The sequence below is a fragment of the Salvelinus fontinalis genome, chromosome 2, assembly GCF_029448725.1.
Source record: "Salvelinus fontinalis isolate EN_2023a chromosome 2, ASM2944872v1, whole genome shotgun sequence".
NCBI lineage: Eukaryota > Metazoa > Chordata > Actinopteri > Salmoniformes > Salmonidae > Salvelinus > Salvelinus fontinalis.
Window position 1 is genome coordinate 18,468,211 of NC_074666.1, and position 25,496 is coordinate 18,493,706.

The 25,496-nt window shown below is 45.2% G+C and overlaps 1 protein-coding gene and 1 long non-coding RNA gene across 8 annotated transcripts in view; one reads left to right on the forward strand and one right to left on the reverse strand.

Annotated features, from left to right (window-relative positions):
• Positions 1-25,496, reverse strand: part of LOC129813209 (autism susceptibility gene 2 protein homolog) — a 407,283-nt gene that overhangs the window by 272,790 nt on the left and 108,997 nt on the right. For all 7 annotated transcript variants that reach the window (XM_055865511.1, XM_055865494.1, XM_055865527.1 and 4 more), the window contains exon 2: positions 6,949-7,050. In XM_055865511.1, coding sequence (XP_055721486.1) covers positions 6,949-7,050 — 102 coding nt within the window. The remainder of the gene's footprint in view (positions 1-6,948; positions 7,051-25,496) is intronic.
• Positions 15,751-23,675, forward strand: LOC129813246 (uncharacterized). Its single transcript, XR_008753135.1, has 3 exons — positions 15,751-15,837; positions 16,107-16,166; positions 23,592-23,675. It is a non-coding gene; the product is annotated as an uncharacterized LOC129813246 (long non-coding RNA).

Below are 25,496 nucleotides of genomic sequence, written 5' to 3' on the forward strand. Positions count from 1 at the left end.
TTGGTAGTTTAATCTTCTGCGTAGGTCATCGATTTTATTTTCCAAAGATTGCACGTTTGCTAGCAGCATGGAAGGCAGTAGGGGTTTATTAGATCGCCTACAAATTCTCAGAAGGCAGCCCACCCTCCGGCCCCTTTTTCTCCACCTTCTCGTTACGCAAATGACGGGGATCTGGGCCTGTTCCCGGGAAAGCAGTATGTCATTCACATTGGTCTCGTTGGACTCGTTAAAGGAGAAAAAGGATTCTTCCAGTTCGTGGTGAGTAATCACAGTCCTGATGTCCAGAAGTTATTTTCGCTCATAAGAGACGGCAGCAGCAACATTATGTACAAAATAAGCCAAGAAATATGTTACAAACGCAAAGAAACTTACAAAAAACACAATTGTTAGGAACATGTAAAATGTCAGCCTTCTTCTCCGGCGCCATCTTATGTTGGAGGCACGTGATGGTAGCAGGGTGAACAGGCCGTGGCTCAAGTGGTGGATTTCCTTGATGATCTTTTTGGCCTTCCTGTGACATCGGGTGCTGTAGGTGTCCTGAAGGCCAGCCAGTGTGCAACCGGTGATGGGTTGGGCGGACTGCACCACCTGCAACCACAAGGCTCTCCAGAGGGTGGTGCAGTCTGCCCAACCCATCACCGGGGGCACAGTTGCAGTACCAGGCGGTGATACAGCCCGACAGGATGCTCTCAATTGTGCATCTGTAAAAGTTTCTGAGGGTCTTAGGGGCCAAGACAAATTTCTTCAGCCTCCTGAGGTTGTAGAGGCGCTGTTGAGCCTTCTGTGTGGGTGGAACATTTCAGATTGTCAGTGATGTATATGCCGAGGAAGGCTGTTTATGCTTTTCACCTTCGTCACTGCGGTCCCGCCAGGTTAGATGGACGTCATATTGTATTTGTGTCTCCCCTTCTTGTAGGCCTATTATATGGATTAGACAACGTAGTTTTTATTTATCTATTTGTCAGAGCAGAGAAGGCTACCCTGTACTTTTTGTCGTATTAAAATCCTGCTAATGTCTCCAGTCATATAAAGTGTAGTAGAATAGCATGAAATCTGTTTATAAAAGTCTAATTTTTTCAAGTGCAAAGAAAGGGATCTGAAATAGCCTGCAAATGCAATGTTGTATGGAATGCTATACTATCAAGGTGCATTTTTATGGTGAAAATTTGCTTCCCTAAACTTCAAACTCACGAGCCACCTATTGCAACAATTAATGACAGAAGAGAAGCTGCATGCATCTAATTAGACAAGTTAGATGCATACCCCCATCTCTGACTGTACAGTGCATTTTCTATACAATATATGCAGGTTAGGGTCGGGTGCAGGCCTACGATTTTCAGTTTATTACATAGAGTCTGGCGGTTGCGGATGGATTTATAAGCAATTGTGGGCGGGTGTAGGTGAACAAACAGCTGACTCGCCTATCACTAGCGTACGTGCGCGTGTGTGTATGTGTTCCTACCATACTCACACTGACAACGAACCCATATCTGACTGAGTCGGAGTCACGAGGAGCATGATACTATGATAATGAACTAATTATAGGTATAACATTCAGACTTCCATATCTAAATGCTTATCTCTAATAAGGAACATTTTAAATTGGAGAGACAGAGAGAGATCGAGATCGAGGGAGAGAGCGATAGAGAGAAAACGAGAAAAAGCGAGAGAGAGAGCGAGGCGAGGCGAGAGAGAGAGAGAGAGAGAAAGAGAGAGAGAGAGGATGAACAAAAATTATCTCTGGAACTGGATAATTGCTGCAAGCAATTACAACTTCCATGTCGGAGCAAATTGGCCAGCATATTTCAACTTGTAGGGGGACTGTGACCTCATTTACAGTGGTGTGTCAAGGAATAATCAGAATATGTACTGAGGAGGTGTGATGGACACAATATCACACAGAACTGCTATGACCAGATGACACAGCCAGGTCAATGGAAAGGCTAAATCCCCTTTAGACAGAGCCAGGCACACAGAAATAAATACTGTTAGGCCCTAGGGTACGAAAAGTACCGTGAGGTTGAATAACAAAATACCAGGAAAAATGTTGCGGTTTTTTCATATGTTCGAGCAAATTAAAAAATCACAGTGATCATTAAAACCAACAACTTTATTATGACATTAATCGCTTTCGAAAGCGGTAATTTGAGAGTTGAAATAATTTTGCCACATGAGAGAAGGAATTCCAAATATACTGTAATGTATTCATTAAAAGCCACTAATAACTAGGTTCAGGTTTAACAGCCTTGAGGGAGACTGTTCTTTTTGCTCCATTTCAGCAGAAAGTACTCAGAGTGCTCTGAATATGATAGGTTAGACGTATCACTTCCAGATGTTTCATTACAAAGCCACGTTCAAAGACCACACCACAGGAAAATAACTTCTCATGTGAGGCGAGCCGGAGCAGACAAGGATGAATTTCACAGGAACCCACAGTTTTCACATTTTCATTTTGGGTGGGGAACCCTCCATGTCCTAGAATGACTGTCCTGAGTAACACCACACACATGGATCAGGCTAGAGCCAAATGACTTCCTTACAACCTATGGGACTATCAGGTAGGCCCAGGGAGAGAATAGTAGGAGGTCATATAAATTGTAAAAACACCTGTCTCATCCCTGTCTCCTGTCACTGCATATGCCGTCAATATGAGTATTCGCCCGAAAGTTTCTAAAGCCCAGCATCAGTATTTCTATGGCCATAAGGCTGCTATTGAGAGTTTAGCATACACTACAATACTAACAGTACACACATGTCTGTGCAGATGCTCAAAAGAATGGACCTGTCAACAGAGAAAACAGCGGGACACATAAGAGGGAATGATGATGGTGAATTAGCGGATCATATTTTGATATTTCTAAATCTATTTATTTCCAGTCCCCATCTTTTAGGGTGAATTCATTAGTATCCCCTGCTCCTCATGGTTCTCATCAGCCTGTCTGCATGCCTCGAAGGGCGCTGACTGGCGGGCTTCGACTCCAAACGCTCTCTGGCCTCTCCATCTCTTTCTCCCTCCCTCCCCTTCCTCCTCTCTCTCGCCCATCTCTCATCAAGGGCCTTGGGTAGTAACAAAAAAAGAGTAACGTACTGTTTACTTGCATTCCAAGCCCCGTAATTGCCAATTTATTTGATAGGCAGCTGGGTAATGATGGCATTTCACCCCTGCCGCAGAGACTAAACACGACTGATTCAACCCAGCCTCCACGCCCACCCCAATCCAGCAGACTCCCTCTGCCCAGGACTCCTGCCACCCAGGCTGGGGAAGAGGGGGGAGGCAGGGGTGGTGTTTGCCTGCTGCAAACGCAACGACGATCAAACGCTCGCAAAAGGGGATCGGAGGCTTCAGAGCAAATAGCATAGCCAGCCAATTTAGCTAGGATTTGGGGTTAAGGCTAAACACAACGGGGCTGATGTGTGATTTGTAAGTCCTAATGAGCTACATAGGACAGTGAGGAGAGAGAGAGAGAGAGAGAGAGAGAGAGAGAGAGAGAGAGAGAGAGAGAGAGAGAGAGAGGGAGAGGGAGAGGGAGAGGGAGAGAGAGAGGTGGTGAGAGAGGGAGGAGAGAGATAGAGCAGAGAGAGAGATGGTGAGAGAGGGAGAAGAGAGAAAGACATAGGGACAGAGATAGAAAGAGAGCGATAGAGAGAGAGAGAGAGATGGCGAGAGATATGAAGAGGGAGAGAGATGGAGAGAGAGAGAGACAGAGAGAGAGAGAGGAGAGCGAGAGAGGAGATGGGGGCCAGGCTGACCTCCCCTGCCCTCTCTGTTCCTCCCAGGCAGGTCCAGGGCAGCACAGGAGGCTGATCCGTTTCATCAGTGTAGAGTCAGATGGCGAGGGGGGAGCAGGCAGGCCTTTAGCAAACATCATTAGCAAACTGTTGGTATCTAACGAAAGGCCAGGGTTACTCATAGCCCAGCCTCACACTGCTCCATGGGTCTAATAACTCACTTTGATGCACTATGTGTGTGTGTGTGTGTGTGTGTGTGTGTGTGTGTGTGTGTGTGTGTGTGTGTGTGTGTGTGTGTGTGTGTGTGTGTGTGTGTGTGTGTGTGTGTGTGTGTGTGTGTGTGTGTGTGTGTGTGTGTGTGTGTACGGCCTTGAATCTATCTCAAGGTATATAAGACCGGCCTTGTATCACATTCATCACACATGCCGAGTGTGAGCCATGAAATCAGACAATTCTTCAGGTTTATCAATATGGCTTCCACAGGGTCTCACCCCCCTCTTCTCTCTCACCCTCCTATTCTCACCCCATCCCCTCTCCTTATCTCCTCCCTTTCTTCCCTCGCTCTCTCACCCCCCCTTTCTCACCCGTCTCCCTCTCCGCAACCTCCAACAGGGGCAGTGGCCCTGCTACAGAGGCCCTGGCTAGCGCCTTCTGTGATGTGTGAAGTGGGTTTTTACAGTGTGACCAGACAGGACCTGTTCAGAGACCCGTGGGGACCTGAGAAGGGTTCTCTTATTATGTGACATTCTCTAAGTGGCACGTCAGGCTAAAACACTGTCCTCATGCAGCCCAGCTTTCAGCAACTCCCTTCAGAAAAACAGAGAGGAGAGGCCTCAGCATCAGGCCCTCTGGCCGTCCATGCCAGACAGATAGACAGTGTGGATGATTGGCTTTAGTCAACCCTCCCTCCAGGGCACACATAGTGTTTAAAAGGCTGGCTTGGTGAAAGATAATGTGGAGGAGAAAAACATCTTAACAACCACATGAAACAGACCGTATGGACGGGTTAGAGAAATGTTCAAACACAAGTTAGATAATGTCGGGAGATGCAAGATGTGCTACCACATTCATAGGTATGTGAGTTGAATGAGAGGGAAATGATGTGAGGCATTTATCCTCAAATACTGGGCAATTAGGGTGTGCCATAATTTCACATAATTGTTGAAAATAGTGATGATATTTCATCCGTGGCGTAATCGAAGCCAAAGCACATATCATCTGGATGACATGTGATCTGAACGGGAGAGTTAACGGGGCAATCTGCAGTTGCATCATCCAGTTTTGGACTTATACATTAAAGACATGTGCCGATTGATTTGTGAAGAATAGAACTTATAAATGCCTCGTGAGCTTAGTTCAACTGTCATACGCCATCAGAATCCAAAATACTGTATAAGCTTGTTTTACTCCAATGTTTGAAAACAAAGTAGATATAAACAATCTGTTTAGCCTCAAAACACGATTCAACTATAATTTGGATATCAGCAATGGTCAGTCCTATGCATCCATAGCTCTGTCTATGAATTTGAGAGTGGATACATTTCTCCAGCTCCATCCCTCAGCTTTTTACCGAAACAGAGGCGGGGATAACGTAGTTATTGTTTCAATTAAGGATGGGCCCTTTAAGGGTTGGATGGGAGTTAAGAGTTGGGCCCTGAGCAATGAGGCCAAGAAGGATGCCTATGGACAAGAAACCGATGCTTCTCTCACATTCCCTTCCTGAAGTAATGATTTATTTAACATAGACGACATGGCGAGTCACATATTATGTACATCGAATCGTGTTCTGTAACCTATTATTCCAGACAACTGATATGTTGCCCTGTAATTGAAGCCAACAGGCTATCACATGTTCGTCTTCTCCTCTGTCTCTGAATGACAGCACTGTGTAAGTATTCTCCTCCACACCCACGTCACGCAGCATAGCCTAATGGATGACAAATTGAAGACTTCATTTTTCATGGCACCCACAGCTGTTGCATTTCAGTTGTTCAAAGTTATAAAACTGTCTCTCCACAGTTCCATTTCTTCATCGTTGTTTGTCTTGACTCTCACTGTCTCTTTCTCTTTCTCTGGTACAGTGACATGAGGTGTATCATTTACATTTCTGATGTCGACATCAAATGACATATTTCATTTCATGCCTGGCCAAGCATCCTATAGTGTAGCTACACGGCAGAACCAGTTTTGCTTCACTCGTCTTTGTCAATGACTGGCTTCACCAACTGACAGTTTTAATCACGGGCCATATCTGATAGCAGCACCTCTGTAGATTCACCATTAAAATCAAAGTAAAGGGGCTGAGGCCTGTCAGATAGCATAGCAGGACTTTACAGAGAACTCCTAGCCCCAGACTGCTCTGCTTACATCTCCAAGCAGGCCATGTCTAAGGCCAGCAAAGAGAGGGATCTCTCACCTTATGTGTCAGGCCATCAATGTAAATAAAGAATTTGATCTCAATTGACTTACCTGGTTAAATAAAGGTTGAATAAATACATGAAACACTACCACTTGTCTTAGCTTCTGAAGAACTGAGACTGAGGAACAAGCCACTGGGTAAATAGGATGTCCTTATTTTAACAGTACTAAACCTCCGGGTGTGTACAGTTACAACACTAACTGTAACTGTACAAACAACCCTTTTCACCAGAAGGAGCCTTGAGGTATGCCAAGGACAACAATAACTGACTGGAGAAGTGGTCCATATTAAGGGCTAATGCAAATCAGATTACATTTGTATCAGTCCACGGTATCAGCAGCACTTACCTGTTGGCTGTGATATGCAGCACACCATGTGTCTTATTCAGATTCTTCTTGAGTTTGAGGATGTCAAACTTACCTTGTCAAACTTCATGTAATCCTCACAAAATACATAAAATCAACCGACGATCATCGATTGTGTATAAGTCTCTGTTTCGTGCATTGATATACCAGATGCTACGGTATATATGTGTTTAAAGTGAGTATAATATATAGTATGTATCTAATAATAAAGGTTGTCCGGCTATACAGTTAGAAAACCAGTCAAATCTGCTAGAACTTCTCTCAGAACAATATTCTGGAGCTGCAGTTGGGTCATTAAGTAGTAAAGCTTTAGAGATTCATTACTGGGATTGCTGGAGGGTGTCATGTTAAATCACGAGTCTAATGTAGTGTGTAGACATGCAGCTAGTGCTGTCATGTCCTGTTTGCTGTTTATTTGTTGTTTTGTTTACTTACGTCACTCAGCCTGTCTCTGGAGCTGCTTCCGACAGAAGGCTTGGACCGTCCACTCAGGCTCTCACTGTCGTTGTCCTTACAGGTGTTCTGTCCCGGCTTCATCTGAAAAACAACAAACACACACAGACACACGTTAACATGCTGAAGATGTTGAGACAGGGCTTTGGTTCTAAGCTTTACATTCAGTATTTGAATTATTTATTTTTTCTACAGTATTTTTTGCTCATCTTTATCAAGGGTGCCAATAATTTGTACTGTAGATTATAGTGGCTGAGGAGACTGACATGACAATCCCTCTCCCACAGACAGAAGAACATTTTGTCATGAATATGTGTGAGCTGGCACCGAGCGCTGTGCTGTATGTGTAAATCTGTCATGTTTTTATTTGCCTCTTGAGCCAGCAGCTGTCACTCCAGCCTGCCAATGACAGACAAGACAGCCAGCATCTGATCTCACAATGTGAAATCCCTATCAACCTTTCTGAGAAGAGAAGAACAGAAACAAAAGCTTCAAAAATCTTCAAAAGCCGTCTTCCCTTCCTTTCAAACAGACAGGCAGCCCCATGCGGAGACTACAGAAGCTCAGCAGGTGTCATTTTCCAGACACCGTTTCAGACAGAAAATAAAAAGCAAGTGAGCAAAGAGGAGGAGGATGTGCGATCCAAGAACATCTGAGCCTTCCAGAAGTCCTCCTGAGGAGAACAATGTAGGGCTCACGGGGGCCGAGGGGCCGTTGTGCTCCAAGTCTGCGTTTTATGTTGTCTGAAGCTTCCTCACAATACTCCTTCCTTCCAGACCCAGCAGACGAGACCGGCCTGCCATGCCACGCCTCGCAGGCTTAATTTCAAATCACATACATACCAGAGCATTAAACAGGTGCAATGCCACCTAACAGAAAAAGTATGGCTCGACAGACAGCACATAGAGGGATTGTATTCTCTAAGAGGGGCTGTACTCTCTCTCTCTTTCTGACTGAACTATACAGGTTGCAATTTTATTTATTGTACCTTCATTTAACTAGGCAAGTCAGTTAAGAACAAATTCTTATTTACAATGACGGCTTACTCCGGCCAAACCCGGGCCAATTGTGCACCGCCCTACGGGACTCCCAATCATGGCCGGATGTGATACAGCCTGGATTCGAACCAGGGACTATAGTGACACCACTTGCAATGAGATGCAGTGCCTCAGGCCGCTGCGCCACTTGGGAACCCACCTGGCAGCCTAACTGGTTCCAGAATACCAGGATTTTTAAAATATATCCTCATGCCGGCCATCATTTATTGAAAGGGCACAGGGTAGGGGGGGACGCCTTAAGAGCCTTTGAATTAAACGTATAATTAAAATGAAAACATTCCTTTTTCTGTAGCCATTAGCACTATGAAAGGAATTCTTTCCTAGGGAGAATACTGTGGTGGGTGAGAGCCAGGTTGAGTGCTGAGAGTGATAAGAGAGAGCTGGAGAACTGGGAGATGCCTGATGGGCCTGAGGAGGAGAGCACGGAAGAGAACTAGGCCACACAAGACAGCAGGGCTGGAGGCAACACAAGCACGTGGATAAACACACACACACACACACACACACACACACACACACACACACACACACACACACACACACACACACACGCACACGCACACACACACACACACACACAGAGCTCCACAGGCACACACACACACACACACAAGCACACACACACTCTGGCATGTGTGATAGCACTAATTACCTCCAACACACTTTTCCTCCACAAAGAGACAGAGCCTTTTCCTTACCCTTTTTTGTAAAAGGCCAATTCCTCTGATGGGAGTTTGAACATTTGCAGAGCAAAGAGGGGGGAAGTATATCCCGGGCATGCACACACAGTAATAGAGCCCTGAAGAAAGGGCATGGGAAGAAGGGAGGGACGGCACTGTGCACCGTTTATGCCCCAGTCTGCAGGTCGTTCATCAAAACATGTTGACCTATAATATTCATTAAGCAAGCAGGGTCCCTGCTGGCAGCACTGTGCATCTCTCTTACGCACACACACCCAAAAGGGGGACACCACGTTCAAACACGCACATGCGTGCACACACACACCAATGTACAGGTAACTGCCAAAATAATGGAAACAATGACGGATAGAAAGTATATTGAAAGCTTGTGCTTCCACACAGGTTTGGTTCCTGAGTTAATTAAGCAATTAACTTCCCATCATGCTTAGGGTCATGTATAAAAATGCTGGCTATGCCCCCATAGCATGACAATTCCCCCATTCACAGGGCACGAGGGGTCACTGAATGGTTTGATGAGCATGAAAACGATGTAAACCATATGTCATGGCCGTCTCAGTCAACCCAATTGAACACTTATGGGAGTTTCCAGCAGCATCAACAAAACACCAAATGATGGAATGTCTTGTTGAAGAATGGTGTCGCATCCCTCTGATAGAGCTCCAGACACTTGTAGAATCTATGCCAAGTCTATGTCAAGGTGTAGCTTCCCGGGTGGCGCAGTGGTCTAGGGCACTGCATCGCAGTACTAGCTGCGCCACCAGAGTCTCTGGGTTCGCGCACAGGCTCTGTCGCAACCGGGAGGTCCGTGGGGCGACGCACAATTGGCATAGCGTCGTCCGGGTTTAGGGAGGGTTTGGCCGGTAGGGATATCCTTGTCTCAGTATGTAAAAATGTAATAAAAAATGTATGCACTCTACTGTAAGTCGTTCTGGATAAGAGCGTCTGCTAAATGACTAAAAATGTAATGTAAATGAAGGTGTATTGAAGCTGTTCTGGCTTGTGGTGGTCCAACGCCCTATTAACACACTTTATGTTGTTTCCTTTATTTCTACATATTCCAACCACAGACCAATAAAAGTCCTTCCACCCACACCCATGTCTTACTTCTGTAATTGATTGAGCAGCCATCTGCAGCACATGGAATGAATGGGAATGATGGAATAGCTTTAAGGGCTTGTCTGCATTACCTTATCTGTTACAATGAAGTGTGACACACTGGACAATAATTGTGTCCCATTCTGTTTGAGTCAAATAGATTTAGATGAAGCTAACAGTTCAAGTATCATCAAAATGACTGATGTCTATATGTGGAACAAACCGATTACATTAGTACTGTACACTCCCCGGTCTCCATCGACCAGTAGAACATCTACTCTGTCCGTGAACTCTTCAGTAAATTTACCTCAGAAAATAGAGTGAAGAACATCTCTAATAAAGCCAATGCAGTAAACCCAGATCATCTTTCAGGGGAATTACATGGCCAGACAGGAACGTAGCTATTACACAGTGATTTGCAAAATGTCTCTCTTGGTTTGTTGTTGCCTTTAATTTCTCTTAAAGCTTCCTTAAATTACTTCGGAGAATGACGTGTTCTTTCAGAGGGGCAGATCCTTGGCCCGCTCAGTGGCGTGATGTACTCATCTCTTAACAGCGTGATTAATAGATGTGCTAAACCAAGGGAGGATATGCTAGTGGTCACAATAAATCAGCCCCATCAAAAAGCTGAGCTGAGATTTAATGACCTCCCAGTACAGATAAATCTGAGAGATCAACCAGTCTCTGTGTGTGTGTAGAGTAGAGACTAACAGTCCCTTCAGTTGGCATGTCATCCCAGTAGCAGTAGCAGCAAGCAGTGGCTCATCATCATGGTCATGGTCCTCTCATTACTCTGGCATGTCATTTCACATTTCATCACTTAATTGCCTTTTTACTTGTTTCAGTTTCTTCTCCCGCAGTGCACACGCCATGGCCGCTTTTCATAATATCTAGTGCAGAGATGATGGGTGTAGTCAGAGAGGGTGTGTGGGGGTTTTGTGTGTGTGTGTGTGTGTGTTTCCCTTCGTGCATGTGTGTGTGCATGTACGTGCAGCGTGTGTGTACACTACGTGCACATGCCTGTTCTGTGATTCTGTGCTCATGTAATAACAACATAAACACATTAATAAAGAGGCAAGCTGAAACATACAGATGTATTCATTTAATGACCTTATCCACATTGGGTAAAAATTTGCCCTACAGAAAGATAACTAGCAAACATATGGTTTTAATATTCCAAAGGCTAATTTCACAACAAATAAAAACACAGCAATACATTAGCATCTAATGAAACATTGAAACTACTAGTATGTGCATCTGCCATTGATTTCAACACTTTGAGGTCTTGTTTTCCCTCAATCTGTTCCGTGTTAGGGGGGGAACCCCCACCTTCCCCGCCGCCTGAATTTATTGAAGTATAGAATGAACAACTGTTTTCAATCAGCAGTCAGCATGATTCTTCAGCAGAGAACAGCCTAAATAAAACCGCCACACTATCATAGTTTTATTCAAGCCGCTATATCTCCCCATGTGATACAGTAATAAAATGAGTCATAATCCCCCAAATCTAAACTACATAGAAACCTCCATTCTGTAGTTTTCATGTATTTATACTCACCCTAAACTAAATAGCCATACTAACGCCCAAGGTAACACTGATAGAGTACTGCATCACGAAATGAGATGGGTGCCACTTACAAAACAGATAACCTTGATTGTAGAAGAAGCCTGCATCAATAGAAGGCTAACTTAAACTGAATGCTTTTTATTTCTGTATTTCTGGTAATGGCAGCAGAGTGGAGAAAGTGCTATTCATCTATTCAAACATGATCTGGACAATATACCAGAGCTTTCCTACTTAAGAATTTTCAGGGGAAGAAATACCTCCCTTAAAAGGGATACTTTGGGATTTTGGAAACGAGGCCCTTCATCTACTTCCCCAGAGTCAGATGAACTCATTGTTATGTCTCTGCATGCAGTTTGAAGGAAGTTGCTAACTAGCACTAGAGCAATTGCTAACCTATACCATATAATCCCAGTCATTGCGCTAACGCTAGTTAGCATTAGCTCACGAAACTACCTCTAACTTCCTTAATACTGGACGCAGAGACATAAAAATGGTATCCACATCTGACTCTGGGGAAGTAGAAATCCCTTTAAGAGGCCTTTTGCACATTAGAAGGGAGGTTGGAAAACATCCTTTGAAGGTTTTTACAGGATTATTGTTAACACGTGTAGTCAATTATTTCCTCTGCCCACTTACCGAAAAGTGCGTTGCCAGTGCTGCTGAGGAATTTTACAAGCTTATTGACCTATTCCCAAGGGCTCCTCTAGCAACTGAATGTAATCAAACACAAAAAGTGAGCCCTGCTTAACGTGTTAAACCACACAGGCCATTTTTAACAGAGCAATACACAACCCACCCCCTAGCCACCAACCTCCATCCTCCCTCCCAAAAAGTGCGAAAGCTGGGCTCGTCTTTCTATGCTAGCCTCTGTGGGATTGCATTGCTATCAGCTCCTGTTTTCCCTGAGTTATGCACAATAGCAGCTGCGGAACTCGGCGGTAATAAAACCTGGAACAATTTAAGGGCTTTTATTGTTGTTCTGCGGTCGGCTTTTAGTACAGCTAACCTGTCCTCTCTGGATCCCTCCCACCCAGTAGAGAATCCCACCAGGCCCGCAATGAAAGAGGATCTCATTTACCTAAAAGCGCTTATAAATGTTTAATTTGCTTTAACAAGTTACAAGTCGCTCATTCTGGAAGTTTTACGGCTGCTTGCCACTGAGGGAGTACCATGAAAGTTTTATAGATAATCCACTAGCTAGCACAGGCTGCTTATAATAAACGCTCTATTTTCTGCTGTACTGACAAATCCCTTTGGTTTACAGTGACTACGCTTTGAACAGTGACGTGCAGTCAGGATAGGCAGGGTCAGCTGCACCTCACTGACACTTTACACCAGCTTCTCAAGATCATTTCTGCACTGACTCCCACTCACTTACCCACCCTTACAAAAAACCACACAGAACATTACCCTCTTCTTTATAATACTCTTTATTACTTAGCGTTTAAAAAAATAAATGTCTTGATATTGTGTATTTTTTATAAATGTATATTGCATCGTTGAGAACATGCAATTTTTAGTTTTGTTATTTTCTTACTTCTTTTTTGTTATTTCATTTGTATTATTTTATCATTTGTTTGACTTTTGAACACTTGTTATTTTTTGGGGGGTGGGGGTTGGAAATACAGTGCAATTGTATTTTTGGGGGTATATAATTTAACTTATTTCATGACTTATTTTATGGAAGGGGGTTAGGGAATATTTTTTTAATGTCTTGGCTTATCTTGTACACTTCTTTCATTAGAGATGTTGTTTTATAATTTCACTTTTGAACACTTTCCTTTTTTGACAAATAAAACCATGTTTATATAGTAAACACTTGCCCTTTCCTTGATTTGGTGACAGAGCACCCATTGTATTTGCTAAAACTGCAGGAAAGGTGCCAGGGTATTCATTCCTTCCCATCCATTCAAATTGCTGACACGCACAGCTGTTCCTGACTACATTCACTTGATGGACAGGGTCCCCATATGCCTCGTTGCTTTGCCTAGCTTCATTCATTGCATTGAGACAATTTCATATTTTACACATGCGTATTGCCTAAACATGTTGTGTGGGTGTGTCTACATCCCCTTAAAAATATTCATGGAACAAAATGCATGTCAAAGGCCTAGAGTATGTTCATATTCTGCATAGTCCAAAAACACAGAAATTATGATATTCATAGCAATAATCACTGTTTAAGCATAGGGGGATGAGAGACTACATTTCCCATCAGCCCCATGGTGAGGCCCAGCCCCATAGTGTGTTACCTTTGGACTGGCAGCAGACAGTAGCATTTGGAAACAGTCGTGAACGGTTAACCCACAGCAAACTTTTTCCGACGAGAACGTCATGTGAAAGCGGGACACGGGTTGTCAGGGCCTGTAAGGAGCTGATTCAGCGTCCTCCGTCATCGTTCTGACAGCAGCTGTGTGGCAGCGCGTAACTGGCGGTAACCAGAGTGGCCCGGGCCAGACCCTGTGTTTGGCTCTGAGGCCTGAGCGTTCTGACCGCCCCAGACAAGCGTCCTCCATCCCCCCACCTCCCCCCTGTCCATAGCCACCCACAGTCAAAGCCTGTCATTGGACATCAGGGTTCACTGGGGTCCGACTGCCCTCATTTGTTTAGTTAGTTTGTGTGTGGTATATAGAGGTCATGGGAAGTCACAGTTAAAATAACACTTAATACATCCACCAGTGTCTCTGTTACACAACACAATCATATATATTTTCCCTCATAATGTCCAATTGACATATTTGTGATTATTGGCATATTTTGGCCAATACTTCTGTACTGGCTATGACAATGTTTCCTAGATGTCATTATAGTTAGCGACTCCGCAAAACAGAAACAGTAGTTTTCATCAGTGTCTATCGTTTCTGCAGGGTGCTGTGCGCGATCGCCATGGAAATGCTCCATTTCACTCTTATACCTCTCAGCCGTTATCATGCTCAAGTGGATGCCACGACCTCTGGCGACCTTGTCAGACATTATTGTTGTGGTGGCAGTAGGCCTAATGCACCCTGAGGACGGGCTTAGGCCACGGAGCAGGATCACAGTCTCTCTGTGGTGGAATGTGATACTTCACAGCACAGCAATGGAGTCTCTGAGGACTAGAGGGGCTAGCCACAGCACCCTGAAGGCATGAGCATCCTGAGAGGAAGATAGAGGAAGAGTTGGGGGATGGGAGGATGGGGGATGGTAAAACTTGCTTAAGAGTGCTGTCTTGATCTCATCAGTCATACTAAGGGCCATTTACTCAACCACAGAGCTGGGGGTGGGGTAGGGGGGGTGGTGGATGTGTGGTAGGCTTGAGGCTGCATTTATATACAGACATAAATCTGGGATCTATGACGACATTACATACAAATCAATATGCTTTTAACATCCATCCTCTCTGCAGTTGCATCGCAATCACCCTTTTCCCTCTTCGTACAAATGGCCATATAATGCTGTTGCCTGCTGCATTGAGTTATGGGGACAATTCCCAGATTTAATAATGAACTGAGTGGTGCAAGGTGGTGGAAGGAGGGAGAGGTGGTAGGAGGAGAATAAGATCAGCAGGAGACCTCAACTCTCTCAGATCATATCAGAACACCTTGTTATAGGACACCATGTGGCAATAAAATACACCCCCCGCCCCCCCCCCCCTTCCCACTTTAAACATCTCCAGCTCCCCTTCCCTCCATGGCTACAGTAGCATCCCCCTAGGCTCTAAGGGAGGAAGGACAGAGAGAGGAGACAGAAAATGAGCGAATGAGAGGGGGGAGGGAGACGAGACAGAAGTAGAGAGAGGAGTGTGGGACGACATAAGAGAGAGGAAAGAGAGAGACAGAGAGCAAGGAGAGAGACTCTAGAAGCCTTCCCAGAGCACAGCAGCTGCACAGAGAGAAGCCCGAGACCTTCAGCTGCTCAACCGAGCGCTTATCACCACATAACTATTCATCAAAGAAATTTGTGTGCAATTAATTACATTATTCCCAAGCCCCCCCCCCCATCCGTGCCACCGGGTCGTTACTCCAATATCAGCTTTCAGCTAGCCATCTCACTAAGCCACAGCCTCAGTGCCAAGTCACAGCTAGGTCTCAGAGCTGCCTGGCCAGCCTCAGTGAAGAGTGCTGCTAGGAGGAAAAAAAGAAAAAAGGCCTCCTCTCTTTCCTCTCCTATCGGCTTGCAGGAGGCTATCATTTCTCTTTTTTATTGCCATTTATTTCCCCCCAGGAATTCACTGCCAGTATATTGGCAGGCCTTCCAGTAGATGGAGGCAATGAAATTTAGCGCGGACACTTAACACCGGTTCAAGCCTTGTGCGCAGCTCATGTGTGGCGGTAATATGATAAACAAACGCTTCCAGTTTGGAGAAAGAGGACTTTTTATGTTACAGAAATAGAGCACTGAGCGCCGGAACTGCATGGAGCTGTGGCTGCTGTTAAGAAGATGGAAAATGCACAACCGGAGCCCTTCAGAGGTGGGGAAGAAGATATACAAATATTTTTTTTGCAAAATGTCAGAGTGAGTGTGCTGTCGCCTGGCTCCTGCTATTAAGGAGAGAGGATCTAAATGGGTGATCGCAGTACCATTATAGGACCGTAAGGCATGGCTAGCTCCCAGCCTGGATGTAATGCAGCAAATAAGACAAAAAAAACTGTATAAAGGAATATTCATTTAAAACGATTCCATTCAAACCTCTAAGAGGAAAGTTCACACAGTAAACATGCAATTTGTGTCCATTAACAGTGACTGTCCACCTGGTGGAGAGAATGCCAAGAGTGTGCAACGCTGTCATCAAGGCAAAAGGTGACTACTTTGAATAATCTAAAATAAAACATATAGTTTGATTTGTTTAACACTTTTTTGGTTACTAAATGATTCCAAATGTGTTATTTCACAGTTTTGATGTATTCACTTTCATTCTACAATGTAGAAAATAGTCAAATTTAAAAAAAACTTTAGGTGAGTCAAAACGTTTGACTGGTGCTGTACATGTAGCCTACATGACTAGTAATACAGACTAGATATGAACTAAAGTCACACTGCAATCAATAACAGGTCTATAAATACACAACACGTTGCTGTGGGTAAGAAATAGCTTGTCCAATGCTGCCAGTCAGTCACACCCTTTGGCTTCAAGGCACAGCAGTGAGAGTGGTGTGATTAGGTCCTGGCAGGCTGACACTTGTCCCTCATTGACCTGTGACCCATGGTACAGCGAGCCAAGAGGGCTGTTAATGACAGCAGAGATGAGCTGAGATAATCTGATCTCCAATCAGCAGGTGGACGTGACCTCTGTGACCTCTATGAAACAGGATGCCGGCCTATCAGCGTACAGGTCAGAAGCCCTGGCCTGTTTTGGTTGGCCGCGGTTCAAATGAACGAAAAAGCAGAGCGTCTCACCTTACCCGTGTTTGGCTCGCCTGAGCTGCAGGCTGGGGGATTAGAGAGACTATAAAATCTGCTTAGACAATATAAGGTTCCCCTTTGGCTGGCCGACAGGGTGCCTGTCCAAGGTCGTTGCTATCACTAATCCCCTGTTATCAACATCTTCATTTAGCCGCCTTCCTGAAATTCATGTCTACTATTAGACGGCCATAAAACACGATGGTACCAAAGGCGCCAATGTATTAATAGGAGCAGAGCCAAGAGTAGACTTGGCTTATTCTACTTGAGAGGAGGACTACTCAGCAACACAGCATCTGTTTATTCTTTCTTATCAGCTTGGTTCAAATGTGATAGGCAGACTAAAGCTGCAAACAGGATGCTAGCCAGCAAGAACTCTCTGACCTTTAGCATGACTTACTGACTTGTATTTGACCTCGTGTGAGATCAGGTTAACAGCGGATTTCCCCAAGTCATAATTGTATCACGGCGATCCAGAATCAACACAACTAAATGATGATCCAGGATCAAAGACAACATCAAGGTTAACTGGCCTCATGAATCCATAAGTGGAGGAGTCATAAGCCAATAAGAGCAGGCTTGTCTGAGCAGTCCAGGTTGTTGTTCCAGAACTTTCACACCTCCCCAGTGAGCTGGCTACCTCACATACTTGGCTGTAATCAGCTGAGCCAGTCACCATACTGAACATTCTGCAAGCTCCACAAGCCAGCGTCAGCCAGCGACCTGTGACATCTGAGCTATGGCAAGTCAAGAAGGTCAAGTGCTAGGCTATATGAGTAAAAATATATATAAATAAACATCTTACAAGAGTTGACCCTTTTCTGAATATAATGTAGCTACACGTCAGGAATGACTCAGACATGTACACTATAACATACACTGTTCCAAACGCATAATACAAGTTAGCCTAGATGACTAAGGGATATGATCATTATTACTACAATGTAATAGCATTAACAGTGCTCTCATTCCCCTATGATCCCATCAGGCCATAAAAGTGCAGCTGGAATGTGGACATAATGGAGTAGAGGGGAAATGCCACGCTTGTTTAACTTGAATAGCTACCTGCTTTCAGCAACTAGGCAATGTACCGGACTACCAGTTCAATGAGTGATCCTTTCAAAGAGGATGAGAACTTTGTCATTCTATTTCTCCCCAGCAGTGACAACTATCTCCAACCATCCAAAATAAACAGTGATTTCTTTATTCTAGGTTCCCCCAGTATTGTGAAACGGAGGACTCCGCCGCCGAACACCGAAGAGAATCAGTTCCGTCTTTATGATTTACACGGTGATAAAAATAGCTACCTTCCACCCGAGACCTGTCAGCACCTACCAGTGGCAAGGCAGCTTGCACAAATAGCTTCCCCACCTGTGTCCAAGCCATATTACTACACACAGGGGACTTGTTACATTTCAGCCCAGTTCTACATCATTAGGCACGAAAAGGGACTATTTAAGTCATCAGCGCCGCTCGTATTTATGTTGAGACTTAAATCTAGATTGAAATCTTGTAATTTTTTCTATCCTTCCTCCTTCTCCCCAAGAGTGTTTAGCGATCTTGGCAGAACAAAATAATTACTCCGTGACCCTCTTTGTGAAGCGTGCCCCCGCTCTGTTTTTGTTTTGGTCTGGGCTTCCTATTCCAAGTAATGGACTTCCTTCCAACCATAAATCACACTTATGGCGCTCCCTTTCATCTTTAGTTTTTGCGCTCTGCCATGTTTTGTTTAGTGTACCACATTTTTGTTAGTGTAATGCTTGGTGATTTTTTCCAAGTACAACCAGACAATGTAAGCCATCTTCCTTCTCCGCCTCTGAAAGGCTCTTTTACAGGCTCTTAAGGCCACAAATGTTAACCACAGGAAGGCAATTATGAGAGTAAAATGACTTCCCTACTGTTATCCATCTATTCTGTGAGCCGGGGGAATGGTTAAAAGCCACCATGTAATGGGGCACAGTTAGCGTTTTCTCCTGGCCCCCAGCCAAGGCTACTAACTTTGCTATTAAAGGCCCCGACAAGCTTTGTCAATGCAATCTGCTGAATGCCTTGAGTGACACGCGATCGATATCCTCCACTTTCCCGGGTCATCACCGGTGACAGAGGCCTAAGTAATAATACAGCCCTCGCTGCCTCCTCTATCTTAAATGCTTCCCCTGCCACAATATTTCTTTTTTGTCTCAGGGCTTGCGAGCTACATTTCCTTGCCGATCGAAAGAGGAAGATACGGAGGGTGAAAAGGGGGAAGAGGGGGGTCTGAGGAATTGCTATGTGTCTAGATTGATGCTAGCCAGGGAGCAAGCTTGGCAGGTTGAGGGGGGAGGAGGAGGCAGTGGGGGGGAGGGGAGCTCAGATAAATAAAAAATGACTGGCTGCCGAGTTGTAATCTGCCAGCACCGAGCCCCCTGTAGCAACAAGCCAAATGAAAAAGCACACTGACAGGCAGGAGAGATGGAGGGCCTGCGGTAGATTGCAGGAAGAGAGGGAGGGCGCAGGGGAGGGAGGGAAAGGGGGAGAGAGAGGCATGCAGAGGGATAGAGAGAGAGGATGCAGGCAGACAAATAGAGATTGTGAGGAGACATTTATTTTTGTTTGTTCCTGTGCATGAAGGTGTCAGGGAGCTGGGAGAGAAATGTGGCATGTGGTTGCAGGCAGTAAATAAAACACACGCACACACGCACACACACACACACACACGCACACACCAGCTGGAGTACATAATACATCCATTACAATTTCTAATAAGCTTGAATGTAAACATTAGCAGTTAGCCGTGTTTCATTACCCATCAAGCGCTGTTAATTAGACTGAAATGTGTTATTTATATATCTGGGCTGGTGTGTGCAGGAGAGCATGTAAAGCTAACATAATGTGCCATTTTTACATTATTAATGCCATTTTCACCTTTTGACAGACAGAGAAACTCATGCACGCAGGCAGGCAGGCAGGCAGGCACGCACGCACGCACGCACGCACGCACACAGTAAAAGGCAGTTGTCCTCCCCTAAACTAGCAGATGGATCACACTCTCAACATCAAAACCCAACACAAGAGCTCCACCTACTGCAAGTGCCTTTTCTGCAGCCTGGCCTCCTATGTTAGGCTCCCGGGTGGTGCAGCGGTCTAAGGCAGTGCTAGAGGCGTCACTATAGACCCTGGTTCGATCCCGGGCTGTATCACAACCGGCTGTGATTGGGAGTCCAATAGGGCGGCGCACAATTGGCCCAGCGTCGTCCGGGTTAGGGGAGGGTTTTGCCAAGGTAAGCCGTCACTGTAAATATTTTTTCTTAACTGACTTGCCCAGTGAAATGAAGGTTACATGTTAAGACAGAAAGTCTAACCCTGGGAAAACAGTGCTCCTCTAAGACAAAGCAGAGACTGTCTGCTACTGATGTAAGACATGCAAACATTACAGCAAAAAAGACAACCTTATACAGTACCCATTCTAGATAATCTCCCAGTAACCTTTTCTCATTGGACATGGAGGTTTGTAGGCCAGGAGGCTCTGTGACACAGACAAGGGTAATGAGGTTGGGTGTAGTCTGGCCTGAAGTCTGGCTGCATGGCTGATGCAGTGCCAGGGGTGATGAGAGCTGAAAGCTAAGCCCTCTCCTCCTCACAGGTATTAGTGTGGAAGCCTCTCGCCTGTTAAACAAGGGGCTAGGTGTGTGTGTGTGTGTGTGTGTGTGTGTGTGTGTGTGTGTGTGTGTGTGTGTGTGTGTGTGTGTGTGTGTGTGTGTGTGTGTGTGTGTGTGTGTGTGTGTGTGTGTGTGTGTGTGTGTGTGTGTGTCTGGAGCAGGGCATGGGAAAGGTCTGACTGACTGCCACACCACACTGTCTGCCTGCTGGCCTGAATACACAACCACCTTCCTATCCCGAATGATAAGGCAAGGTCAGTCTAGTGCAGGCACAGCGACCCTCTACAGAGGAGAAACAGAAGGACAGACTGGCATTGTCATCAGGATCTCAACAGTTAAACAATGGAAGTTCACATCAGGCACATCCCAACCACAGGGAGCAGACAGACACCAGACACAGAGCAAACAATCTGCCTGCACGACCATCTATAACACAACACATATCTCGAGGAAGAAAGCATATTTATAAATCACTTGCACACCGTAGGGGAGGGCTGATGATCTTACAATAGCAGAGAAAACAACGCTATTCTTTTTCCTATGAGAATGATCCCTATTTCTGTGTCTGTCTGGCTCTCTCTGGTAATCCACTGCTTTTATGTTCTTTCCCCGGCAGCAGACACACACAGTGCACAGCAAAGCCAGGCAACAGGGGCCTGCATGCTGGATGTCTGCAAAGGCAACATTTCCCCCACCCCTCTTTTTCATTTGCAGACCTGCTGCTCACTGTTGGACTGTCACAGAGAAAAGCTATCTTCCCCACAGCATGGCGGCTGTTCCAGGGCCACGCCGATCTGCACCGCCCTGCATGCCAATGCCACCACACCACCTCCTGCTCCCCCGCTGGGCTATTGAGGAAAAATCAGCTGATACCGAATCATTTGTCTCCCTCATGCAGCTCGCCCCCCAGTCGCGCCACGGTGAAAGGGGGAGACATGGGAGGACCATCTGCCTATCTCACAGGGAAACACTGGGGAATTATTTGTGTAACCCTCAGCGTGGCAATTTTGGTGAAAGCACAGATCAATATATAAAAGGGCCATCTCCACGGGACCAGGAGTCTGTGGCTTCTGAGTTTGTTAAGGAACATGTGCTTCTTAGCTCAGGGGTTTATGGCATCATTGTTATTATTGCTCAAGGAATTATTTTTTCCAGAACTGAAATGGGGCATAATCATTTTAAATGGAGTCATTCAGTAGCATAAGAACCACCACGGCACTGAGACTTTGTACCTAATCAGAGAAAGGTAAAGGAGGAAGAAAAGTACTGTGGGGTTTCAATGGACCCTTTAATTCCCTCACTTCACTGTGGTTCATGCTGTGTTACAAATCAGATGACTGTGAAGCCCCAGAAGTCCGATGGCTGTGAAGCCCCAGAAGTCCGATGGCTGTGAAGCCCCAGAAGTCCGATGGCTGTGAAGCCCCAGAAGTCCGATGGCTGTGAAGCCCCAGAAGTCCGATGGCTGTGAAGCCCCAGAAGTCCGATGGCTGTGAAGCCCCAGAAGTCAGATGGCTGTGAAGCCTCCTTGTCTCCAGGATGAGTCTTACATAAACACTGGCTGAGCCAGGGATCACAGGCTTATCAGTGCAGCCTTGTTATTGCTGGCCAATCCACACATATTTCTCAGCTCAAATCAAGTGCACAGCCATTAAAACTAAGCCAAAGAGACAATCCTCTGGTAATTAAAGGCTGTTGTCGTTAATGAACAGTAAAAACACTGATAACCTGCATCTCAAGACCTTGTCCACCACACTGGCTGATTAGATAAAGCTGGGACTGTGGTGGATAGATTAGCAGGGGGAGATGACAAGCGGTTTGGGAATGGTGGCAAAGAATGTGGTGTGTGTGTGTGTGTGTGTGTGTGTGTGTGTGTCTGTGCGTGTGTGTGTGTGTCTCTGCGTGTGTGTGTGACCTCACTATTATCTAATCAGTACTAATCCACAAGTAAGAATTTACACTGATAACAGATGTGAAGACAAAATGTTGCAGACTAATGGTGCTCAGGCTAATCATATCATTTATAACTACAAGAGGTATGTTGTTTCAAGGAGATCTATGAGATAATGAAGTACTGTAGGCTACATCAAAGTTATCTACCACAGATGGAACAGCCATTTGCAATCATGAAGTCCAACATGAACCCAAGAGGTCAAGACCTCTGGTCATGCTAGTCACAACATCGAACTCATCAAAGTCATACATTCACTTTGAAATCTTACCAATGAGACCTACTGTACCAATGATTTCTGAGACCAATGTTAAATGGAGATTGTTGTGAACAAACAAGACACTCTTTCATGTAGGTTGCTGTTTACTAACTAGACACACAACTCTTTCAAGGCTGGAATACCTTGTTAGTGGACTACACACTAGAACGTCCAAAATGCCCATGGTCAATGTTGTGTAGCTTTGAGGAACTGCTTACAGCATTCTTATTTAACAACTTAATTCATTATCAAAGAGTGTTATTCACACACACACACACACACACACACACACACACACACACACACACACACACACACACACACACACACACACACACACACACACACACACACACACATGTTCCAAAGCAGTTGTTTTATGAATTATGGAGAAGTGTGCTGGATGCAAATGAGAAACTATACTAGGTTTATTTTCAACCCAAAAGCCACAGAAGAAGCACTAAAGCAGAAAAACAAGCCACGCTGGGTACAAACTTAAAAAGTGTCGGAGCGTTAGGGGGTTTGGGTGGTGGAGAGAGAATGCTTTTATTTTCTTCAAGTCTCTCTCGCTCACCCCTGGAGAGCAAGCGTGAGCAACAGTACAAGGCTAAAACAACCAACTACTGTACCCAGAATACTTCTGACGTTTTCAAACTATGCCATTTTCCTTTGCATCTGTATTCTTTTCATTATCCCACATTCCCAGTGTGTGCTAGCCTATATAGTTAAATGTACACTGTCATGAGAATATACACAACAGTGTATTTTCACAGGGCCGATTGTGTGCTATCAAGCCAGGCACAAGAGAGAATGTAGAAATTCCCGTGAGCAGAATTTTAAGCACACATGTAAATCATTTAGCACTCCCTGGCTGAACAGAGAGACTGACACAGAATGTGAGAGAGCTCAGTTCTCTCTTATGTAAGCATCACACTGCCTCTTCCTTCTGTCCCAGAAGAATGAGTGTTTTTCTATTCCAGAGCTCATTTCCTAACACCACAGAACCCTGCAGAGAGGGAGCAGCTTCAGTTAAACTCTCCTCGCATGCAGTGAGCTCCACCAAGCAGCAGCAGACATGTTACCCTACGGATGACCTGCAGGTGGTGCTACATGACAACACATCAAGAGGAAAGGAGCGGAGGAAATGGAGAGGAAATGGAGAAAAGCAGAATAGAGGGGAAAGGAAGAAAGGAATACAGGATAGAGGAAATGAATGAAAGTGGGGAGTAATAAACTACTTTCTGACATGCCTTTCTTTAATCACAACCTGCGTGGCCTTTCATTTATTGGTGTGCTTAGTGGAACCATAATAACATACAGAATATACTAAATCAAATCAACAGTATAATAGCTTTGTTAGTATACTATTAAAAGCGGAAGACATTGCACAACCATTAATTGAAAGAAAGATTAAGCCAGAAAACGCCAGGGGGTCGTACAGGCAAAATACACGCTCTTACATATATACCGAATTATCTATATATATATATGAGTATGAGTATGAGTATGAGTATGAGTATGAGTATGAGTATGAGTGTGTGTGTGTGTGTGTGTGTGTGTGTGTGTGTGTGTGTGTGTGTGTGTGTGTGTGTGTGTGTGTTGAGGGAGAAGTTGGTGTCCTGGCATCACACTGCCATGTCACTGACCTCTCTATAGGCGGTTTCATCGTCATTAGTGATCAATGATAGTGTTGGAGTCATGTGTGGCTATGCAGACGTGCGTGAACAGGGAGTACACAACATTTTCACATATGTGTTCCTCTTGTCCAGGGGGCAGAGGGCAGTGTGGAGTGCAATAGAGATGGCATCATCTGTGGATCTGTTGGTGAGGTATGCGAATTGGAGTGGGTCTCGGGTGTCTGGGATGATGGTGTTGTCAGCCATGATCAGCCTTTCAAAGTATTTCATGGCTACAGATGTGAGTGCTACATCTTAGTCATTTAGACAGGTTACTTTGGCGTTCTTGGGCACAGGGACTATGGTTGTCTGCTTGAAACACGTAGGTATTACAGACTGAGTCAGGGAGAGGTTGAACATGTCAGTGAATACACCCACCAGCTGGTCAGCACATGCTCCGTGTAAGTGTCCTGGTAATCCGTCTGGCCCCGCGGCCTTGTGAATGTTAACTGAGCAAGATCACACAGTCGTCCGGAACTGCTGATGCTCTCATGCATTACGTCCAACCGGCCACACAACCGCAGAACATGTGTAACTACGCCAGTCCAGGACCTTCACATCTGGCTTCTTCACCTGCGGAATCGTTTGAGACCAGCCACGCGGACAGCTGATGAAACTGTGGGTATGCACAACAAAATAATTTCTGCACAAACTGTCAGAAACCGTCTCAGTGAAGCTCAATTCATCGTCCTGACCTGACTGCAGTTCGGAGTCGTAACCGACTTCAGTGGGCAAATGCTCACTTTTGATGGCCACTGGCACGCTAGAGAAGTGTGCCCTTCACAGATGAATCCCGGTTTCAATTGTACCAGGCAGGTGGCAGACATTGTGTATGACGCCATGTGCGCGAGCGGTTTTCTGATGTCAACGTTGTGAACAGAGTGCCCCATGGTGGCGGTGGGGTTATGGTATGGGCAGGCATAAGCTAAAGATACAATTGCATTTTATCGATGGCAATTTGAACGCACAGAGATACTGTGACGAGATCCTGATGCTCATTGTAGTGCCATTCATCCACCGCCATCACCTCATGTTTAGGCATAATAATGCATGGCCCATGTCACGTAGTAGGATTCGATCTTAGTCCTCTCTTGATGTTTTGCCTGTTTGATGGCTCAGAGGTCGTAGCGGGATGTTTTTACAAGCGTCCGGATAAGTGTCCTGCTCCTTGAAAGCGGCAGCTCTAGCCATTGGCTCAGTGCAGATGTT